The sequence below is a fragment of the Amphiura filiformis genome, chromosome 7, assembly GCF_039555335.1.
Source record: "Amphiura filiformis chromosome 7, Afil_fr2py, whole genome shotgun sequence".
NCBI lineage: Eukaryota > Metazoa > Echinodermata > Ophiuroidea > Amphilepidida > Amphiuridae > Amphiura > Amphiura filiformis.
Window position 1 is genome coordinate 19,921,984 of NC_092634.1, and position 20,704 is coordinate 19,942,687.

Genomic DNA, 20,704 nt, shown 5'->3' on the forward strand with positions numbered 1-20,704 from the left:
ATAATTACAATTTGTATTTATTTATTTGGTATTCGCTCAATGACAAAATGATATGTAAATGGGCTGTGGGGGACTCGGGGAACAACTAGTGTGTGGAGGATAAATGACCCATTTTCATAGGCCTGCAAAAAAAACTGATACTTAACATTTTTTATTAGAAATGGATAATGTTGGTAAAAAGTATGCACCAAATCGCGCAAATTGAGTTCAGAAATGCAAAATTTTCCTGGACCCCTGCCAAGAGGGCGAAAAGCATCCAATTTTATCATTATTAATAATATTATGTTTTGGATCCAATATTTTCACACACTTGGATTCATCAGAACATAATAATGACTCAAATTCAGCAACTCAAGTCATTCAACATTGTGTTTCAGTGGCATCCTCAGATATCATTTTCACGATGCTAATCTGCGTTTGTATAAAAAACCTTTTTCATATTAAACCATTGTAATTATTTGTATGGTTGCAATTTGATGAAATAAAATTGAACTGAATTGAAGTGATAATAGTGGTATACAAACCCCATAAGCCTTTGCGAGTACATCTGAGATGTCGTCATCTGATGTCACATTGTCTAACACCGATGCACACATCATTTAGCAACATCATTTCTGCGCATTGCAAGTTGTGTGACATCAATTGACAACATCTCAAGTATACTCGCAAAGGTTTATGGGATTTACCGAAAAGGTAAATTAAGACCCCGTTTACACTAGGGAAAAGTCGCACTTCAACAATGACTTTTTAAAAGTCGAGTTCAGTCGAATTCAGGTCTAAACAGGTACAGTCGTTGTTCAAGTACGACCGAAGTCGAGTTCAAAAGTCGTTGTTCAACAATGCTCCTGAGGTTCATTAAGTCGAATTCAATTCGACCTTGTCGTGTTTGAAGTGCGACTTTTCCTGGTCTAAACAGTCAGTCGAATTGAATTCGACTTTTTCATGTGTGTTGCTGACCTGGCGAGGTGAATTTCCGGTCCGTTGATTTGTCGGTAAGCATGTGATATCGATAAACAACAACTCTTGTGTATTTTCGTACATGCACAGCATACTGCAGTGAGTGTACATCCATGCATGAAGTGCATGTCTGATTGTATCTTTTTCAAGTTTTCCAGGATTAGTTTTTGCTAATTTTGCTTTAAATTGATCGACCTGAAATTGAAATGATTCGCAAAGTTCCCAACAACTTCAACAAGGTGGAACCACAAATACTTGAGGTAAAATGTGGACTGAAAATGAGGAACTTGATAATGCTTTTTTGATGACCACATACAGAGTCGAATTCGATTGTAGCATAGTTTAAACACTCAGTAAAAACCACAAACACAAATTAATTTATGCTAATCCTCTGTCTTAATCGAATTTGATGTCGAGTTTGAATTCGACTTTTCACTAGTCTAAACGGGGTCTTAGTTATCCATCAAATCACTTCCATGATCAAATCAAACAATTTAGTACACTGTATTAACATTTTGCATGAAGTAGTTGATTCTGATTTAATTATATGTTCAATTAAATAAGGAAATCACTAGAGGTCAATCAAGAAAGGTCATAGAATTAAATCATTGTGATTATTCAAGACTGTGAAATTTTACACAATTACATTGTTGTGCAATCCACTGGAATAATAATAGATGGATTGATTTAATACCATGCATCAATTATTTCCAAGAATACATTGCAGCACAAAAATATTTGAGGTTCTCAGTATAAAACTTGAAAAATGGTGACTGCTCCACCAAAGGATCAACAATCATAGCACCGAGTGGGGTAAAATTTCTGAATGGCCCGCCAAAATTGCTTCCCCCCTTTTCAGCTCAGCAAAAATGTCTTCCCCCCAAATTTTACCCTCCCAGGGCTCATAATTATTGCACAGCCCCTAATATATCATGTTTAAATATTTCATAACATGTGGCAAATAACTTACTCTCCCACAAGCTCTACTTGCATACGTTATAGGCATGGTTTCCGAATTCATCAGCAACTCACTCAATCACACAATAATAAAATACGTTGGTACTTCAAGCCCTCCTTCATATTTTTGAACGCCGCATCTTGTCTTTACCAGATTACTTGAACCAGGGATATGACTGTCTCATATCCCTGCTTGAACTGTAGCCATTTATTCAATTCATTAGCACATCTCTAATAATCATGGGCGCAGGCACATAACGGGGGGAGGGGGGAGTAGACACCAAAAAGTCCCCTTCTTTGACTAAAAAATTTCCATTTGCCAGAGCAATGAGCGAAAAAATAGAGGGTTTTTATGCCTTTTGGTCACAAAACGGTCCAAATTTTGAAAAAAAAGTTCACCTTATCAAATTCTGCCCCAGTCCTACCAGGAATATGAGATTGTCTCATATCCCTGGTCGTGCCCAATCCAGGGTATGCCTCCCCCTAATTTCAAATTGATTTTTTTGCCTATTATGACTTTTCCAAAAATTCACAACTCATATTGATGAATTTTAGGGTGTTCTGAATTCTGTTCTGGTCTAGCAAATCACTGGTAATCCCTGGCAAAGCATTCTCTCCCAAAACCCTAAAACAACATTCTTTGGTGATTTACAATTGAGAAATAAACTTTCACTGCAAGTTGGTATAGGGTCACAGCAAGTTGTTAATCAAGTTCAAATTCACCCTCACCCACAATTAGAATTGCATTAAACCCAAACACATGTAGGATACACCCATGCCATTGATGATTGATGTCCTGTCACACAATCACAGACAGGTGGAAGAATAAATTCCTGCAGTATTTTTGAAGAAGTAAAAAGATTAGAACTTTCAACTGCACTCTCCAGGTTATTTTTTCAGAAATATTTCAGAACCAACTGGTTCCTTCATCTTGTTTACTACCTGCAAGTAGGAACTTACACAACAGTATTTTTGAAGTTTTTTGTTCATTTTGCAAATAAAATCTTCACTTTCATGAAATTCATTTAAAACAAAAGAAAAGCCACTTGAATGTAGGCCTAAAATAATATCATTTGGGCCTATTGGATTATTGCTCAGTAATATTATTAGCATCATTGCATTAATTGGGAAGCACATGGCCTAATGCTGTTAGGGCGCGAGCTTCATAATCGAAAGGTTGCCGGTTCGAGCCCCACCACGGCCAGTGTGTTGCATCCATAAGCAAAACGGCTTAATTCCCAATTGCTTCACTCCACCCAGGTGTAAAATGGGGAGCTGCTGGGGGTAATCACAATCTAAGTCACTGAGAGTACCTGTGCATCAGTTGCAGACTTGTGGAAGCAGAAATGATCCTAATGGCAGCGGAATAATTGTTTAAGTGTGCTGGTAGGTGTAGCGCACATTAAATCACAGACATTTATTAATTCATAAATCATTCATTTTAATTTTTTTTTTTTTTATTATTTTTTTGCAGAACCTTGGCATGCTACTAGGGGGCGCTCCACACTCAAAATCCAAAAGTGGATCTAATTTAAAAGTAAGAAATGTTAAAATGTGACTAAAACACTTCGAAGGTACATTCATTAAGTCAAATTTCTAGCGCAATTGAACTTAAATTGAACTTAAAGTTGTACAAGTCAATTTATCCCATAAAATGGTTTACAAATTTTGCATGGCACTCCAAAAAAATGGACTTCTTTCAAAACTTCATCCTCCCAAAAATAATTCCCGGCTACAGACCTGTGCCCTGAAATATTTCCACAAGTTCAACTCACCTGAATCTCTTTCTCTATCACATCTGCCATATCTCATGATATCTGTACCATTTTTGTTCCAATTCCGTATTAAAAACATGCAACAACAGTTTATTCAATGTAAAGGATCAAATCCAAATAACACTTGCACTGACATGTACTGACACTGCTCCAGCACATTATTTTTTACGTTGAATGACACTTCTTTCTAGGATCTGCTGACAATGAGAATTAGTCCATTCAATCTGAGGTTATCAAAGTTGTATTCCAATTGCAACTTGCAAGTCACAGAACTTTCATCCCCATGGTTGATTGGTATACACACCCCTACTCTGCACAGGTGTATGCAACTTCTGTCACCTCAGTTCAATATGCAAGATATCGTACATATAAATCCATAGGTTCCAATGGTTATGTTCACTGATAATATTTCCTTGTAAAGCTTAATTTCAATTTTAGTAGAACGATACAAATCACACCCTTTGCTAGACACAGGTGTATTAACTTCTGTTTAATGGGTTTACTTCATATCAATTTCAACTGCGACTGACACATACCATAGATGGCAGTGTGGCACGGGCCTACGGCATAACTATTGTCTACCTTCATTTGTTCCTGATCAGTATTCCGTAACCCTGTGCAATGCCAACTGCAGTCAATGGACAAGGCTCAACTTCTGTCAAAACCAGAGAGACATAATGCAAAATTAATGGTTGTAATTGTCAATACCTTTTCCCATTCTGTAGTTCTGCATGTAAATATTTGATAATGCATGCATTCAGATATGGTGAGTTGTTGAAATGATGATTGAGTTGCTATTCATGCTATTTCCTACTCTCTCAGTCTCTCAGTCAGTCTGCATTCATTCCTTTATATTAAAATATTGTATAAATTCTGTCCTGTGCTCCAAATAAGGGGAATGGTGTCCTAGAAATATAAATCAGGAAAACAAGTTTTGTAATACTAGTAACAAGCACATTTTTGGTCCTGTTTCACCACTGACTAAAATAAATTTCTCCCTCCCTTCTGAGTCTGACTAAAACAAATTTCTCCCTCCCATCTGATCAAGAAGGCTGATTACAATTTCCACACCTGAAAAAGACCACTTGCCGATAATTACTACATTGCACACCCCATGCCGAAAGTGGAAATCAGTCTTCAGATTTCAATTGTGTATGAAAAAAGACCTGTCAGTGAGGCAAAACAACCAATGAAGAAAATAGCTCACAAAAACCGAACTCTACATATTTTCCCAACATCACCTACACAAACACCCTATTGAATAGCAACATTGTTAAATCCCCTTGATTTCAATAGCATTTTGCCTTGAGTGATCAAGGCTTGGTTTCATTACTGGGTAATTCAGATGCTTTTCAACAAATCCAGTGACCTAAAGGACACTTTGTAATTCACAAATTATTTGCACACTTTACCATTTCTGTTCTATTGCAAAAATTGAGCAGAAAGCTCTCATTTCCAAAGGCTTAATGTTGCTCCCATGCTTTGATTTCTCCCATCGATTCTGAATAGAATATCTACATAGGCCAGCGGGTATAGGTTCAAGTTTGGTTTTGGAAGGGGTGTGCCACTAAAAATTTGAAAGAGGACCCATCAATATACCAATTTGTCAAGAAATTTGGACCCATCAATATAGTCAAAATTTCTGACCAAATTAAACCCAAGTTGTCTTAATTTTTACCAATTTTCTCCAAAATGTTTACTAAATTTAATAAATTTTGGCTAGATTGAGGCAAAATTGGGCTATTTTCAAACAAAGTTGAGAAAATATGGAAAAAGGACCCATCCATATACCAAAATTGTCTCCTGGGGTGGTATAAACCACCAACCAAACTACCATGTTTCAGTTCATACCGCCTAAACAACACATATTCCAGGCCCAAAATTTTACTGGGTTATGAGAAAAATATGAACTTTCACCCAGGCCCGTATATTGATTTTTTTTAAAACCTAAAAGGCATAAAAAACCTCTTAAAATTTCCTACACAAATTAAACAATTAAATAATTAAATTATAGGCCTACCACCGGCGTGTCCAGAATCTGTTCCTGCGGGGGGCTCAGAGGAGGTTTCAGACAGAATTATGTGGAGGACTTGATGGCTAAAATCGCCCAAAACGCCTGCTTTTACATGATTTTTAACAAAGTGGGGGGGACTTCAGCCCCCAAAGCATCCCCCGGACACGCCACTGCCTACTACATTCCTACATGTAGGTCAATTTTAATATATCACCTAATTTGTTCTCTATTCAAAAATGAAACTCTATTTCCTATATAATTCTGAACACAGGTTTTGTACTATTTGTGCTCACTGAAGCCATAATTTTGGAGTATACATGTAGAAGTCAGACAGCTAAAATCAGTCATGCCTACCAAATTCTGGAATTTGTGATCAAATCTACAGGTTCTAATATTTTATTTTAGAATCATCTGTATAGTCCTACTTATGTTAATCTGTCCCTATAAATAGAAATTCAAGTAGGTCTATGCCTAGATTAAGGCCCCAGATTAAGGCTAGCTTCAGACTCCGTATTGTACGCACAATATTGTATGTACAATACTTTTCGTGACGTCAAAAAGTATTACACGTGCAATAAATATACGTGCCACGCACGAGTTGAATCAGATTAAATAACGCGCTATAACCCTGACGGTTCATTGTTTGCTAAATCCAAGCGAGGTCACCAGAAAATCTATGCAAGAGAAATTTCTACTGCTGCTGATGAAAAATCCTAGAGTGCGTTTGGAGGTTCTTTCTGCACTTTACCAGTAGCCTAATAAATTCATAAAACAATAAAAATCAAATAAAGATTTAGGGCAAATGTTTTGACTCACTGCTCATCTGATCCACTTTCCCAGGAAACTAAATACCGATACTCCTTAGTTTTTCCCTGACTTTCCAGACATAATTATGAGTAAACATCAAATTTAATGTTTACAAAACAATCAAATATATATACATTCTTGTGCATTTTGTACATAAATATTGATATCAATAATGTAGGCCTACAAACATTAAAAAAGGGGGTCTAAGAGTATGTCTATTTTTAATCATATACTAATTCCGCCATGCCCAAACATATCTTATTATGAAATCGTGTAATGGAACCCAAATTCCAATCAAAAATAAAAACAAATTTATTATCAAATACACTAGGCCTATACATTGTATTATAGGAATTTAATAGATGGTTCATTTTAATTAATAAATAGATTAACACGGGTAATGGACAAGAAAATTTGGCAATACCGGATTTACCAGAGAGCCAGTGGATAAAGAAATTAATTAAAATTAAAACAAATTAAATGAGAAAATGAAAGCAAGGACATTTGGCGAAGTATTGTTTTAGAATTCGCAGCAGTCCTAAATGTTATCCTGGCCCCAGGACACTGATTAATGTAAATTCGACCCATAGTTATTTTATCTACTTTTGCCAGCATTCAACCTGTTCAATGTGATTTATGCCTATTTTTTTTTAATTTTCGAAATCTGACGTATCAACGTTGTATCGTGCACAAATTATGATTCGAGACTATTTCATTTGACACGGTTGTATGGATTTCAGAAGATCGGTCCTATAATAGATATCGATTAGAGAATTACAGCAAGAGGCTTTGAGGATGCCGTAATCCTCTTGACCATCAACCAATCAGAGAGACATATTTCAGAAATATATTCGTAGGTTTGAAACTCTTTCAACTCTGAAATATATATTTCAAGTAATCTCGTTTCACACTTTGGCTTGCAATAAAGCCACGAAGGGGTGTAATGTTAATATACGATTTCAGTCAAATATTGGTGCAAATATACGATTTCGGTCAACTATTTGGCTATCCTTTGCCCCAAATTATGAAATGTTTATTAGTAACAACAACTCTTAGGAGGGTTTTCGAGTAATTTTAGCGAAATAATGAGGTTAAATAAAAGAAAACCCACTTACAATGTTTAATTCAAAATCGTTGTCCTACAAGCACATGTTCAGATTGTGTGAACATTACAAATACAAACAATAAGGTTGAAAAATAAATAAAAAAATATTTTAAAATGATTTTAAAAGATCGTCTATTTTGTAGCTTTATGACACTGAATAGGCCAAATATCTGCCTCTGACGAAAAAAAAATGTTTTCCATGCTGATTTGTTTTTGTAACAAGTACCGTATGTCATTTCAAAAAGAAAAAAAAAAGGCGGATATTAATTTTTAAAAACTCAACGCATTACTATTAATAGGCCTACGCCTATCATTGATGAATGAAAAAGTATAGAAGGCGTTGCATCCGGTTCTGATGAGGGGGAGGGGCACAAGCCGTTTTCGGCAGTTTTCCTATGGGATTTTCTAATATTTCAGATCAATGGGGGGCTTCCGTTGCCCCTAACGCCACGGTTACTGCATTAACACGTTTATGGATGTATTGTGATGATCATAAGTAGGCCTATCATAACATGCCTCAACGATATCAATATGTAAAAAGGTGTTGCAAATTCATAACACAGCGTGTTATAATGTAACGAATGCTATGCCAAAACTTTAAAAATTAACAAAAAATATCAGTATCAATAAAATCAGAACCAGAATAAATACAAAGGCCTACAAATAATACTTTTAAACTTTCTAAATCAATATATGACTAAATATCAGCATAACTGAATCTCTAAATCAATTAATCAATCAGTTATCAATAAATAAATAAATAAATAAATAAATAAATGAATAAATAAATAAATAAATAAATAAATAAATAAATAAATAAATAAATAAATAAATAAATAAATAAATAAATAAATAAATAAATAAATAAATAAATAAATAGGCCTAAATAGATAAATCTATAAATAAATAAATAAATAAGATCTGAATGTGCCATTTATATTATTATTACAATTTTAATATTATTAATATTTACGACGTATTATTAACTTTAAAAAGGTGCCCATTGATTATATAACAATTCAAGTACAGTTGAATCATGGTAGGTATTATGATACCTACCATGGTTGAATACAAGAAGACATTAAAAGATGTTCATCATTCCGTGCACTCACTAAATTTAGAACTCTTAGAAATTTGGCAACTCCGTATCAATTAAGCAACCTATGATTGTAGCAAAATATATATTTTCCCGGTACATACTATTTATTGCACGTGTAATACTTTTTGACGTCACGAAAAGTATTGTACATACAATATTGTACGTACAATACGGAGTCTGAAGCGCGCTTAAGGCTCTCACATGGGTATATTATTTTTACTGATGAGCTGATTTATTCCATACCTTGATTTCCAAGAGAATTCTTCTATAACTTCCACAAGTGCTTATTATTTCCATACCAAAAAGTAGGGAATTTATTATCAAGATAATAATACAGGTCTGTGGCCACTTTAATAATATGGTTATGGCTATGACACTTGCATAAATTCATACCATGTATCCTGCCTGTACTAGCACTAGTTACGTGCTCAGTACTGTACCATGCAGATGACAATCCAACTCCTAGCGCGCTCAGTCTTGCCCTCGCTATCGGGTGTCGCGATCAGAGGGAACTGAGCCAGTTCTAGCCTGTACAAGCAAAAAATATAGGAATTTATGATTTTTTTAATCAGGTTGAATATGATAAAAAGTATGCGTATATATGCCAAAATAACTACCAATAAAAGCCAAAAAAATTGCAAAAATAGGGTAGAGTGGGCTGCATTATAGGGCCTATACGGTATATATTTTTCCTTTTCCACTTCCTGTCTATATTGAATATGCTTGATCTCGCAGTCAACTAAATCACACAATGAGAAAAAGTTTTTGCCAACTTCAACTTTTGTACCTCTGCATTCTACAATCCCAATTTTCTGTGTTAGTTGTATTCCTTTTTGAAGAGGAGCACTGCATAGTATTTTTTGGGGTTATAAAAAAAAGGTCTAGGGTCGGGCCTAATTTGAAGATAGAGTGGGTTACTCGATACAACAATATTTTTTGGGCCTAAGTATACTGACGAACTGCTACATGGGGGGGGGGGGCAATTCTACTACAAATGAGGGAGTGGGTCCCAATAGGAAGAGAAGCTCATAAAAAGGAGAAGAAAGAAGAAATAATAAAGAGAAATAACTGTACACCCCCTAACTGTTTGTGTGTATATATTATAAGACTTTGCTTGCATATCTTTTTGACAGAGATACAAATTTGTACTATTATGTGTCTTTCCGACTCTGTCGATAGGTAAAAATTACAACATAGTGACCTATGGGTACAGTATGCAAACTTGAAATTCAATGTCCAAATCAAGTAAAATTTTGGAGTTCTGTTTTTTCACGGATCTCTTGAACCATGCCCTAACAGATAATCATGAAATTATACTTTATTTGTAGGCCTACACCGTGTTGGTCAGCATTCCACAGGGGAGTAAGATGCTTAACCATGGCCATGGAATGACTCCTTTTCTTCTTTCCCCCCTCCTCTCTTACCCCCCCCCCCACCCTCCTTAGCACCAACCCTGTATTTACACACATTATATCATAAAATGTTGATGTATATTTTAAAATGTTTCATTTCATTTGGCCTGAAAATAAAGAAGTTATCTTGCACCTCCCAATGCCTAACACAAGTTCTCTTTTCCCAATCAATACATGTTGGTCATATTGTATTCTTAGCCCACTGTGGCCAGTACTAATATTTGTTTTGTTGTGGACAGTCAATATGGTTGAAATATGTAGCAAAACATCTCCACAAGGACAAAAGTTGAGATGATTGTAACATGGGCATGGGCATTCCCCCCCCCCCCTCCCTGTCACCCAGTATTGGGCCTTGCCTTCCCCCTTCCAGAAAACAAATTGGAACCACTAACATAAAGCCTAAGACATGTCAACATGGCCAATGACAGTATGGTCAGTGTCAGATTATGTAATGTAGGCCTATAGCTAAAGTGGCTGAATCTTTATAAATTATATTACAGTGCATTATCTGCCATTGGCAATGATGGGACCAAGCATTGGCCAGATACAGTTTGTCCACTCTGAAGTACAAAGTGTCAACACGCGCGTATACAGCGTGTTAAAACAGTGCGTAGTGCTGCGTCTCTGCTGCAGGTATGCGTGCCTTCAAAGTCGGCACAATGTGTGTGTCCGCGACTCCGCGTCTGTACTTTGTACTTCAGAGTAGACTGACTGTATGAAAATCTGGATAGTGTGAATTATGTGTATTCTCTATTGAATGACCAAAGTGCCAAAATTGGAACAACAAAAGATTACTCAACATGGGGGTAATAATATGGTATTTGAGTGACATGTGCAACATAATAGATGTCATTCTGAAAGCTTCAGAACATGAAATCACAGATATAATATTGAGTGTCAAACTTGTTTTTCCTGTGAAGTTCACACAACCGATAACAGAGAAATCAGATTTCTTATACCCTACCATTGTAAATTTTCAATGGCATCTTTTATGAACAACCCATACACATAAACTGTGAATGTAAAAAAATGTACAGGTACCGGTACTCTAAAGAATCTTGTATCTGCAGATTTGGTTTTTACTTTTCGATGTACATACCCCAAAGTTTATTCAAGTTTATTTGGGTCATAGGGCAATATTTATAGGCCATATATTGTAAAATCTATTGCATGGCAATAATGCACCAAAGTGCAACCTTTGAGGGTGCTTCTTTGAGAATTAATCATTGCCATGTCCCCCTGCCCCCTTCAAATACTGCATTGGAATCAGCAGAATTTATAGTAAAAGTGTAGGCCTAAAACAATGCATCAATTTTGATGTTTTATCACTCATTTCAGCTTAAAATCACCAGAAAACCTTGCTCAGTGCCAGTTGTTTGCTGAGTACATTATTATTTTATAACTTTTGGCAAACTTTATAAATAACAAAGATTAAAAGCTTGGGATGGCGGTTTCAAAGGCCCACTTTTTTGAAATCAGCGTCCCCCAAATATATCCAATTAAAGGGCATTTCGTGATCCACAGCCTCATCCCCCACTTTTCTCAAAAAAGTTGAGATTTTTATATCACTGGAAACCTCTGGCTACATAATGTTTATGTACAAAATATTTCTTGCAGATTAATTCGCTTTTGCAAAGATATCGTGATATTTGAATTTCGTTCTGGTGCACCAGAACGAAATTACAACGCATTGTCTATGGAGCAGTGTAATTAACATAATCATGCATAACTCGCAAACGCAAAATCGGAATCAACTGAAATTTTGGGAATAGGCTTTTTTCGTGGATATGTACTGAAAAATGTCATAAAAGAGGATGCTAGGATCACGAAATACTCCTTTAATACACACTTATCAAAAAATGTTGATGAGTGAATGATGACTATTTAACGTTTTATCCTCTTGTAAACACACTATTCAAGGTGCTAGTACTTAGTAGTAGTGCTATGGAAGCTTAATATGGAAAATGGTATTCATGGCCTCTAAGTTTCTGTAGAATTATGTCAAGGTTGAAAATTGAAAAGGTCATCATGGTCAGGGGATCAGGCTAATATCTCCATTCTCTCCATGCAATATCTATGATATTAAATACAATTTATTATCACAGATGTAATATTCTCTGACAATTTAAAATTTGAAGTATGTTTCGATTCGACGTGCATTCAATTCAACTCATACTCATAGAAAAAGAAAAGACTATTTCTTCAGCAACGTAAAAACTCTTTTTTATTTCATTGCATGATCATCACTTTTCGGACCCAATCAAAATTGAAAATAGCAGAGTTTAGGCTTAAAAATATAATACATGTAGGCCTACTGATTACTAGTCAATACATAACGTATATTCGAGTCCGTTTTGATGGCCCAAATGGCAGGATATGAAAACTCTTGGATATAAATACATGATTGAACACTTACGGATATAAGGCACCTGTAGTACATGTACCTGTCACGTCGTCCTCTTCAGGCTGTCCGGACCGTATACACCGTGGCCTAAAGTCATTCCTACATGTCCAATATCATCTTTACCACCATAACACCTAAATTCAAACAAGAAATCGACTCAGTTCCTGCATAACGTGTGAAGAAATTGATGGGTATCTACAGAGCTGAATTTCCCTTCCAATACTTCCAATCATCCTGTTGTTGATAACTTCGTTTACGGTAGCCAAAAGATGTGAGCTTGCGGTATACTTTTCACTCCATTCATGTAGAAGCAGGGATGGTTTATCGATGCATAGCCGTACACGTGAAAAGTGAGTAAGGATTTGTGAGTTATAACCAACTTGCCATCGGTTCATGGGGCGGGATCATATTAAAGCCATAATGTACGATCTTATAATATGACATTGGTTTATTTTTTTCAAGCCTGATTTTTTTTGCATATTTGTAATGTTTAGGCCTACACATGTCCCAACTATAACTTAGGCCTACAAATCTAAATCGGCCAAATTTGTTGTGTTTCACTTTGCAGGACAACAGAGCAATTTTGACATATGTCATGACTTTAAATTAAGTCCTCCAGAGAACTCCATGTTAAACGGCTAAAACAGCCAGTGGATTCTTTCACTTAAATATCAGGGCGGCGAGCATCCCGTGGGTGTGGGGTCCTTATTCAGGGGCGGCTGTCCCTGGCTAGGCCTATATGACCACTATGGTAGTAATGATGATGAAAGGTGGATTGGCATTTTTTTCGTATGATGTTCCAAAAATTTGTCAAGATCTGGCGGCCAGTATCCCACAGGGGGGCAAGATGGCCAGGGAAGGCAAGATGCATTGCCGGGCAAGATGCATTGCCGGGCAAGATGTCCCCTCCCTCAAGACTACGCCACATCTTCCCAGAGGATCTGGAAAATGTGCATGTAATGGCCCAAAATTGTGGTTTTCAGTTGTTAACTTGGGGGAGGGGGCAGCTGGGGAAATGCCTTTTCCACACACCCAGCACGCACCGCCACTGAAAACTGCTGTTATCAGGTTTCGTCAGATGCTAAATCCAAAGTAGATGATGAGGCTCAATCAGTTCACCCACCTTTAAAATACATGCAAGCTTCAAGTAAACAAACTAATAAACTTACAATGCTTAGGCCAAAAAAATTAAGAAAGTATGTCTCAGACACATTTGGTAAAAAAGCTAATATAAGTGCTATGCATTTTTTTATTTTATTTTTTTTTTTTTACAGTCAAGGCACAATATTATGTACTTTTTGATATTCAAATACAGAAACATACACAATCAATAGTTGTCTCTTTTACAATCATGGCGAAATGTGTACAAAAAACAACAACCAAACTGCAAAAAAAAAGACAAAATTGGATAGCTATACGACACTGAAATTTTTTTTTTTAATGAACATAGGCCTATGGGCAAAAAGAAAGAAAAAAGAATTTTACGGCCAACATGTAGCGCTAAGCGCTAAATTGGAGTTCACATAGCAATGCGCACGGGTGTCTGAGACATACTTTCACCCACCTTTAAAAGACATCAGCTCTGACCAAACCCGGGGACCAAACAAACTGAGGATTAACTCTCGCAAAATTTGTATAGCTCCCTATTCTATTACTCTTCTAATACTGAGCTTCGTTCAAATTCCCCATTCATTCATCCAGTACAAATCAAAAGCTATCAAATACATGTAGAAGCATTTTGTCATTTGGGCGTTCACACTAAACTTCCCAGGATCACAGAAGATGATTTCTTCTCAGCTTCTTTGGCTGAGGAGAGTAAATCCCAGGACACCCCTCCTCAGGCTCCCAAGTTCCGACCCTGGGTGGGGGCACATCATACTATTTTGGTGGGTATGCTCCCCCGGAAGGCGTAGTGTCATAGGGGCACATGCCCCCCCCCCCCACCCCAATCGATCTGAAATTTAAAAAATCCCATAGGAAAATTGCTGAAAAATGGCTTGTGTCCCCCCCCAATCAGACCCGGTTCCCCCAATCAGACCCAGTGCCCCCCCAATGTGATCACCCACGCTACGCCACACAGTGTCTTCGACCCTATATCTTCATGGCAGGAATCGCCATGGTAGGTTAAATCCACAGCCACGATTAGCCATTTGGTTCAAACCTTTAAAGCTCTTTTAAACTAATAATTAGTCGAGGGACATAACTAAGGCTACTCACAATAGCCGGGTAATCGATCTTGGTTGTGCGTGATTAAGCTTGTATACCCCATTGAGGTCAATGGTCATCGACTTTTATACTGCCTACAGTGAGTGCAGCTGTACTACACGCTGCACGCTGTAGTCCATAACAGGACCAACGCAATATAAAATGGTCAAATTTTGAGTTCAAAGCGCACGGCCAATTTTCAAAGCGCATTCTAGCGACTATCATATCTGTTCAACACGTATTTCCAAGTTTATGAGACCAAATCTGGTTTCTTGAGAAAAAAATCATGACGGGAGATATTCATCCTGAGACTATTATACAGGTATAATAGTCTCAGTATTCATCATTTTCTAACCCGGTATCAGAAGATTTTCGTTTGATATCAAAATCGTGCATAGCAATTCACGTGTATCGATCCCGTGTATTCATTTTAGTGTCCCTTCTGCACCAAATAATTATTAGCCAGGCGGTGTCGGTGTGCGCCACTGCTTGAAGTCAGAGGATGATTTAAGGAAGCCCCATCATGCACTGTAAAAGTGTTATCACTAGAGTTTCAACTGCCACTTAAAATTCCAAATCCCATTGAACTCTGTGCAAAAGATGTTGTTTTAGAATTGCCCGTGTGTCATTATTACTTGGTCGATTTCAGATCTAAAGTGATGTATGCAAGAAGGATAATTCACACCTTCTGTAGATAACATAAAATGTGAAATCGACCAACTTTTTGAAGGTGTTTTTATTGTAAATATATCTGTCCAAATTCAAATTTAACCATGCACGTGTGTATGCAGTGGGCGGACAGTGGTGTCATGTTCACTCACACAGCTGTGCTAACCGCAAGACTTGCTGGGAAGTGCTTAAATCATCCTCTGGCTTGAAGTAGTGGGTCTTTTGGAGCTGACAGCGTAATGTATAACGGTAAGGGGGTCTTTGGAACTGCAGTCAAAATCAAAAATTTTGGGTTGAAAATCACCTGAAAAAAACCCAGAAATGTGAGGAATTAGCAATTTAGGGGCATGTTAGAGGTAATACTCAAAATAAAGGGTCTTTCAGAGCTCTGTTTTGGTCAAATTCAGGGGTCTTTTGGAGTTGGGTGATCAAAGCATACCTGTTTGGTCATTTTGTTGAGTCCCCCCGGCCCGGGCTTCCAACCCAAGTCTGTCCCACACACAGGTACATATGGCCCGTCACATCCCAACAACTCACCAAAAAACTCAATTCACACAGTATTCAATCAAGGTTAAAATCATGAAAATAATATCAAAATGTTCATGAAGAAAATTTACTTTAGGGGCTACTGTCAATAGCCCTTGAAGTAAATTTTTAGTAAAGTACACTTTTTGCAGTGACGGCTACCAGTTCTATACTTGAGACCAGAAAACTACATGTGAACACTTTGTTCAGTTATAGGCTATTCTTCACTTTGCTTGTCTTACACCTCATACAATAGATAAAGAAACATTAAACCAATATAACGATTGGTTTTCTGATGAATTGCAGAAACCCTTACATCATTATCCAATCAATTGTTCAAATACTCAACTAAAAGTTGGCACATCATTGATCTGATTGTTATTCTTCCAGAAAACCACTACAAAATGTCAATCAATCAATCTGAATCCTTCAATTGGCGCTGGTCAGTATGATTAGCTATTAATTAAAGCATTCTTTCAAAGTAACGTTTAGGATGATTACTTGAACTGATGATTATTTCATTAGGGCCTACATATGACAGGAATAATTGACATTTCATTTTCATGGTGGGTTCCCCAAAATATGAGGGAGGTGTAAAGATTTTTTGCATATATGAAAGATCCAAGTTTTGGCACGGCCAGGGTAAAATCTTTGGCAGACCATTTTGAGAATTCACCACCCAGAGGGTACACATAATAATTGTACAACCCCTTAGCTGTCTCCCGATGCTAAAGATATCTACATGTAGCATAAAGATTCAAGAAAAATATTGCTAAATACTTAGTAGTCCAATACTAACTTGGTAGGCCTGTTTAAGCTTGTTTAGGGGGGTGCGAGTTCTTCAAAAAAGTTAGTATGGGGAAGTTTATGAGATTAAAAAACTATAGTGTTTCTCCTTTAATATTCTTTAAGATATTTTCTACCAGTCAATAGTCCGAAGTGTTGTTAGTTCAAAAACCCAAACTTATAAACCCTAACCTTAAACTTCACCACACCCAAGCCATAATCCTACTCTTTGGAACCCAGGTGCAGCGCAGGTAACTTTGGGAATTGAGAACCGATTCAGTTTGGACAAAAAGGCTTCTGAACAGAAATTTCAACATTTTAGGGCGTCTAATACAGTGGACAACAATTGGGCCAAATTATTGGCTGCGGAATTCCAACTTTAAGAGCATGATCCCATGTCAGGTCTTTGGAAATTCCGGAGAGCTTGAAAAAGGGGCCCTTGACCACTGCACATACCTGTACCATCTTTACATAATAGTGCTCCCACTGCCCTAACCCAACCCCAATCATAACATAAAATGCCCAAACCCTAACTTCGGACCAACTCAACAGTTGACCTGAAATTATTTTCTCCTTTAAAATTAATGAGCAAAATTCAACTATTCAAATGTTGATGTTTGCAATTGTAAGCGGTTTGGTGTTGAACCATTCATATGTGCAATTCTCGCTATTCGCAATAAGGGCGCCAGCGGTTGCATGTAATCGTGATGTATCATGGGAAAATCGTGATGTATCATGGGAAAATTCGACATCAAGTCCGCGCAATCTGAATATTACCATGCTATTACATAGGAACATGTGACAATATTTTTAGTTTGTCAATATAACGGTATTACACGCAAATCGATAGAGAAAAAATTAATTGTGCACATTTCAAATCACATTATTAAGTATTATTGAGTATCGATTCGCGTGTAACACCTTTATTTTGACAAACTAAAAAATATTGTCACGTGTTCCTATGTAATAGCATGGTAATATTCAGTATTATGCGCGGACTTGGATGTCGACTTTTCCCATGATACATCACGATTACATCGCAAACCGCTGGCGGCGCCTTATTGCGTATAATACCGAGAATTGGTTGGCTATTGATTATTGTCAATAACTCTTTACCGAACAGTCTGTTAATCAATTTCACACCATCATATCATCAGTGCCTGGAGAAAGACCTACCCAGCAAACACGAAAAATGTTTTTAACACATGTTATAATTTACTTTTGGTCGAATGTTAGATGTTAGGTTATATAGGTCATGAAGGCAACATTAAAACTTTTATGAAAAAAAAAAAACTACAACATTTCAAAAGTGTTGTTGTAAAATATTTTTAGCAAATATTTTTTTACATAATTTGTCAGACTTGAATATTCAACATTGCGTTAGGGATGAAATCAAAACTCGACCGGCGGTTCCATCTGGTTCCATCCGGTTGCTATTGTTCTAAGCAATGGCAACCGGATGGAACCGAATGGAACCACTGGTCAACTGCCAGTCGAGTTTTGATTTCATCCCTTAGTATGTTTTTGTTTTTTTGTTTGTTTTTTGCAGCAAGTTGTCAAAACTGTTTTGAATGTTATTTAACATTTTACACCTTAATATACTTGAAATAACTCGACATTTTCTGTAAAACGTTGTTTGCTGGGTACCCTAAGACAATTAAGCAGATTTTGGTACATCATTTGGGGAAAAAACAATATTAAAAAAAATTCTTCTTGGCCTTACAAACTACAAAGCACACATTTAAAGCAAGTTCGGTTTCAGATAGATTTATTATGACTTGAATACACAAAGATATAATAATCTTTTTTGATTGCTTTTATAATGTTCTTATTTCTTCCATCATTCACTGGTAGGAATAAGTAGCAAGCTTGAGAATTTTGTATTCTTTGCATGCAATTCCATGAAAATTGTAGATCTTTTGTTCACATTTTTGTGATGTTTCACACTGAGATGCATATACCAACAGGGATCGGAAGCAAGCACTTTGGTGTGAGCCATGTCTGTTATGGCAAAAATTGGCCCTTTTTGTGTCTCACTTCAGAAATGTGGTATACTTTAGAGATTTTTAAATTAATACAAAACATGGCGAAACATTTAAACAAGGTCGTGTATGCATTTTAAAATCTCAAAAGTTCACCATATTTTTCTGAATTGAGACACAAAATGAGCATTTGTGGGCAATTTTAGCTGATTGTAACTAAATTTCCACTTTTTTGCATGAAAATGGTCAATTTTTCACATTTTTTTATTTTTTGGCCATGTTAAATGATTTGGTGATAGTTTAGTCAACCTACAATGATCTATAGTTGTTTACAGGCCAATAAAGTGGATTGGTGATTCCAAATAGATGCCATAACAGAGATGGAACACACATAGCAGCATCTAACGCACACACAAATAGGCACGCTTCATATGTTTTCACTACTTACATGTATACTACATGTAGTGGTGACGGGCTGCCAGTGTAATGAAACTACTAGTGTACTGTGGTGAAACATTTGTACGCGACAATATATTCCCGAGTATATTAATGCAAAATTTAGTTTGCACCAAATAGTTGACTCTTTTCATGCTTCATTGTTAAAATCAAAAAGGCATTCCAAAACATCGAACTACATCTGTAAATAAGTTCAAAATTCTCCTATTTGCCGATCTAGTCCAAAAAAAAATGACAATGTCCTGTAATGGAAGAAGCATTATTTAATATTTGAGGGGATTTTTATAAACTGAAGGTTAAAAAAAAAGAAGAAGAAAAAAAGAAAGAAATCTGACCGACCTACCCAACTTTCACATTTTTTACACTTGAGGGCAGCACAACAATATTTTGTTTAGCCTTATGAATGGTGCAGAAAAATGGATCCTGCATTTCTGGTTTCTAAACAACCATAACAACACAGCAGCAATTTTGCTGATGCACAAGGTAAAACCATGGAGGTATATAAATAAATGGAGAATGATCACCAGAATTCTAATCTCCTAAGTGGAGATTATCCCGTTACCTCTATTCAATGAGTCACCAAACTTGAATTGACCAGCCACTTCAGCCAAGCTATTGATCTCCACGATGGTTATGAGCCTCTACCATGGTTCATTGATTGTCACTCCCAAAATTTCCTCATAGGAATTGACCCTACATTGACCCGTACCGGATAGCCTTGTAAAAGAGACTGTATAATGACGACAGCTAGTCAATCAGCTAGTTCAAAGTCACCAGTTTTGATAGCTTATAGTTTCAATGTATGATCGATGCGAAAACCCGAAGAAATTTGGATGTTCTGTTCTCAAGTTATGAAACTGTTTTCTACACTAGTTGTGCCGTAACTTGACAAATATACTTAGTTTTCATGTTCATATATCAAGCTTTTAAGGGGTCTGAGGGAGTTCAAATATAGTGCAAATGAAAGCAAAACGTTTTTACCTTCCGATTGTGAAACAATTATGTTGGGCCAATTTGGGCCATTTGAGTTACTGAGCGAGCAAAATTTACCGGAAGTACTTGAATTCAAGCAAAAGTGATGATCAGACAATCTTTTCTAGAGAGAAATTGATTTACGGAATGTATAGGCCCTATATACTTTGTTTAAACAGTTTCTCATAGTTTAGTGTATGATAATCGTGATTTTGGTTGAAGCTTCGGTCAAATTGATTGAGTGCCATGACGGATATGTCATGTTATTTTAAACTTTTAATTCTGTAGGCCTATTGTCATGAAATCGTATAGGCCGCCTAAATCATCATCATTAAACTTCTCATTGTATAATAAATAATTATCAGTATTTAGGCCTAAATGATTATTAATATTATTAGGAGGCTATCATTTTCTTTGGAGGAGGGGTTCCAAATATACGGGGGTCATAACTTTTTGGAAAAAAAAGTCATAATTCAATTTTTCATGACCAAAATGTAGGGAGTCAAAAGATGACAACAGATAAGGTGTTTCTTTTTTCAAAAGACTGATTTCTTGATGCAATTTAAGCATGATGAGATT

At 36.5% G+C, this 20,704-nt stretch overlaps 1 protein-coding gene across 1 annotated transcript in view; it reads right to left on the bottom strand.

Annotated features, from left to right (window-relative positions):
* The window catches only part of LOC140156862 (uncharacterized), a 57,250-nt gene extending 53,496 nt beyond the window's left edge, over positions 1 to 3,754 (bottom strand). Inside the window, 1 exon segment of the mRNA XM_072179859.1 lies at positions 3,690 to 3,754. Within this exon segment, the coding sequence (XP_072035960.1) occupies positions 3,690 to 3,719 (30 nt within the window). The 5' untranslated portion in view covers positions 3,720 to 3,754.
* Positions 3,755 to 20,704: the final 16,950 nt, after the last annotated feature.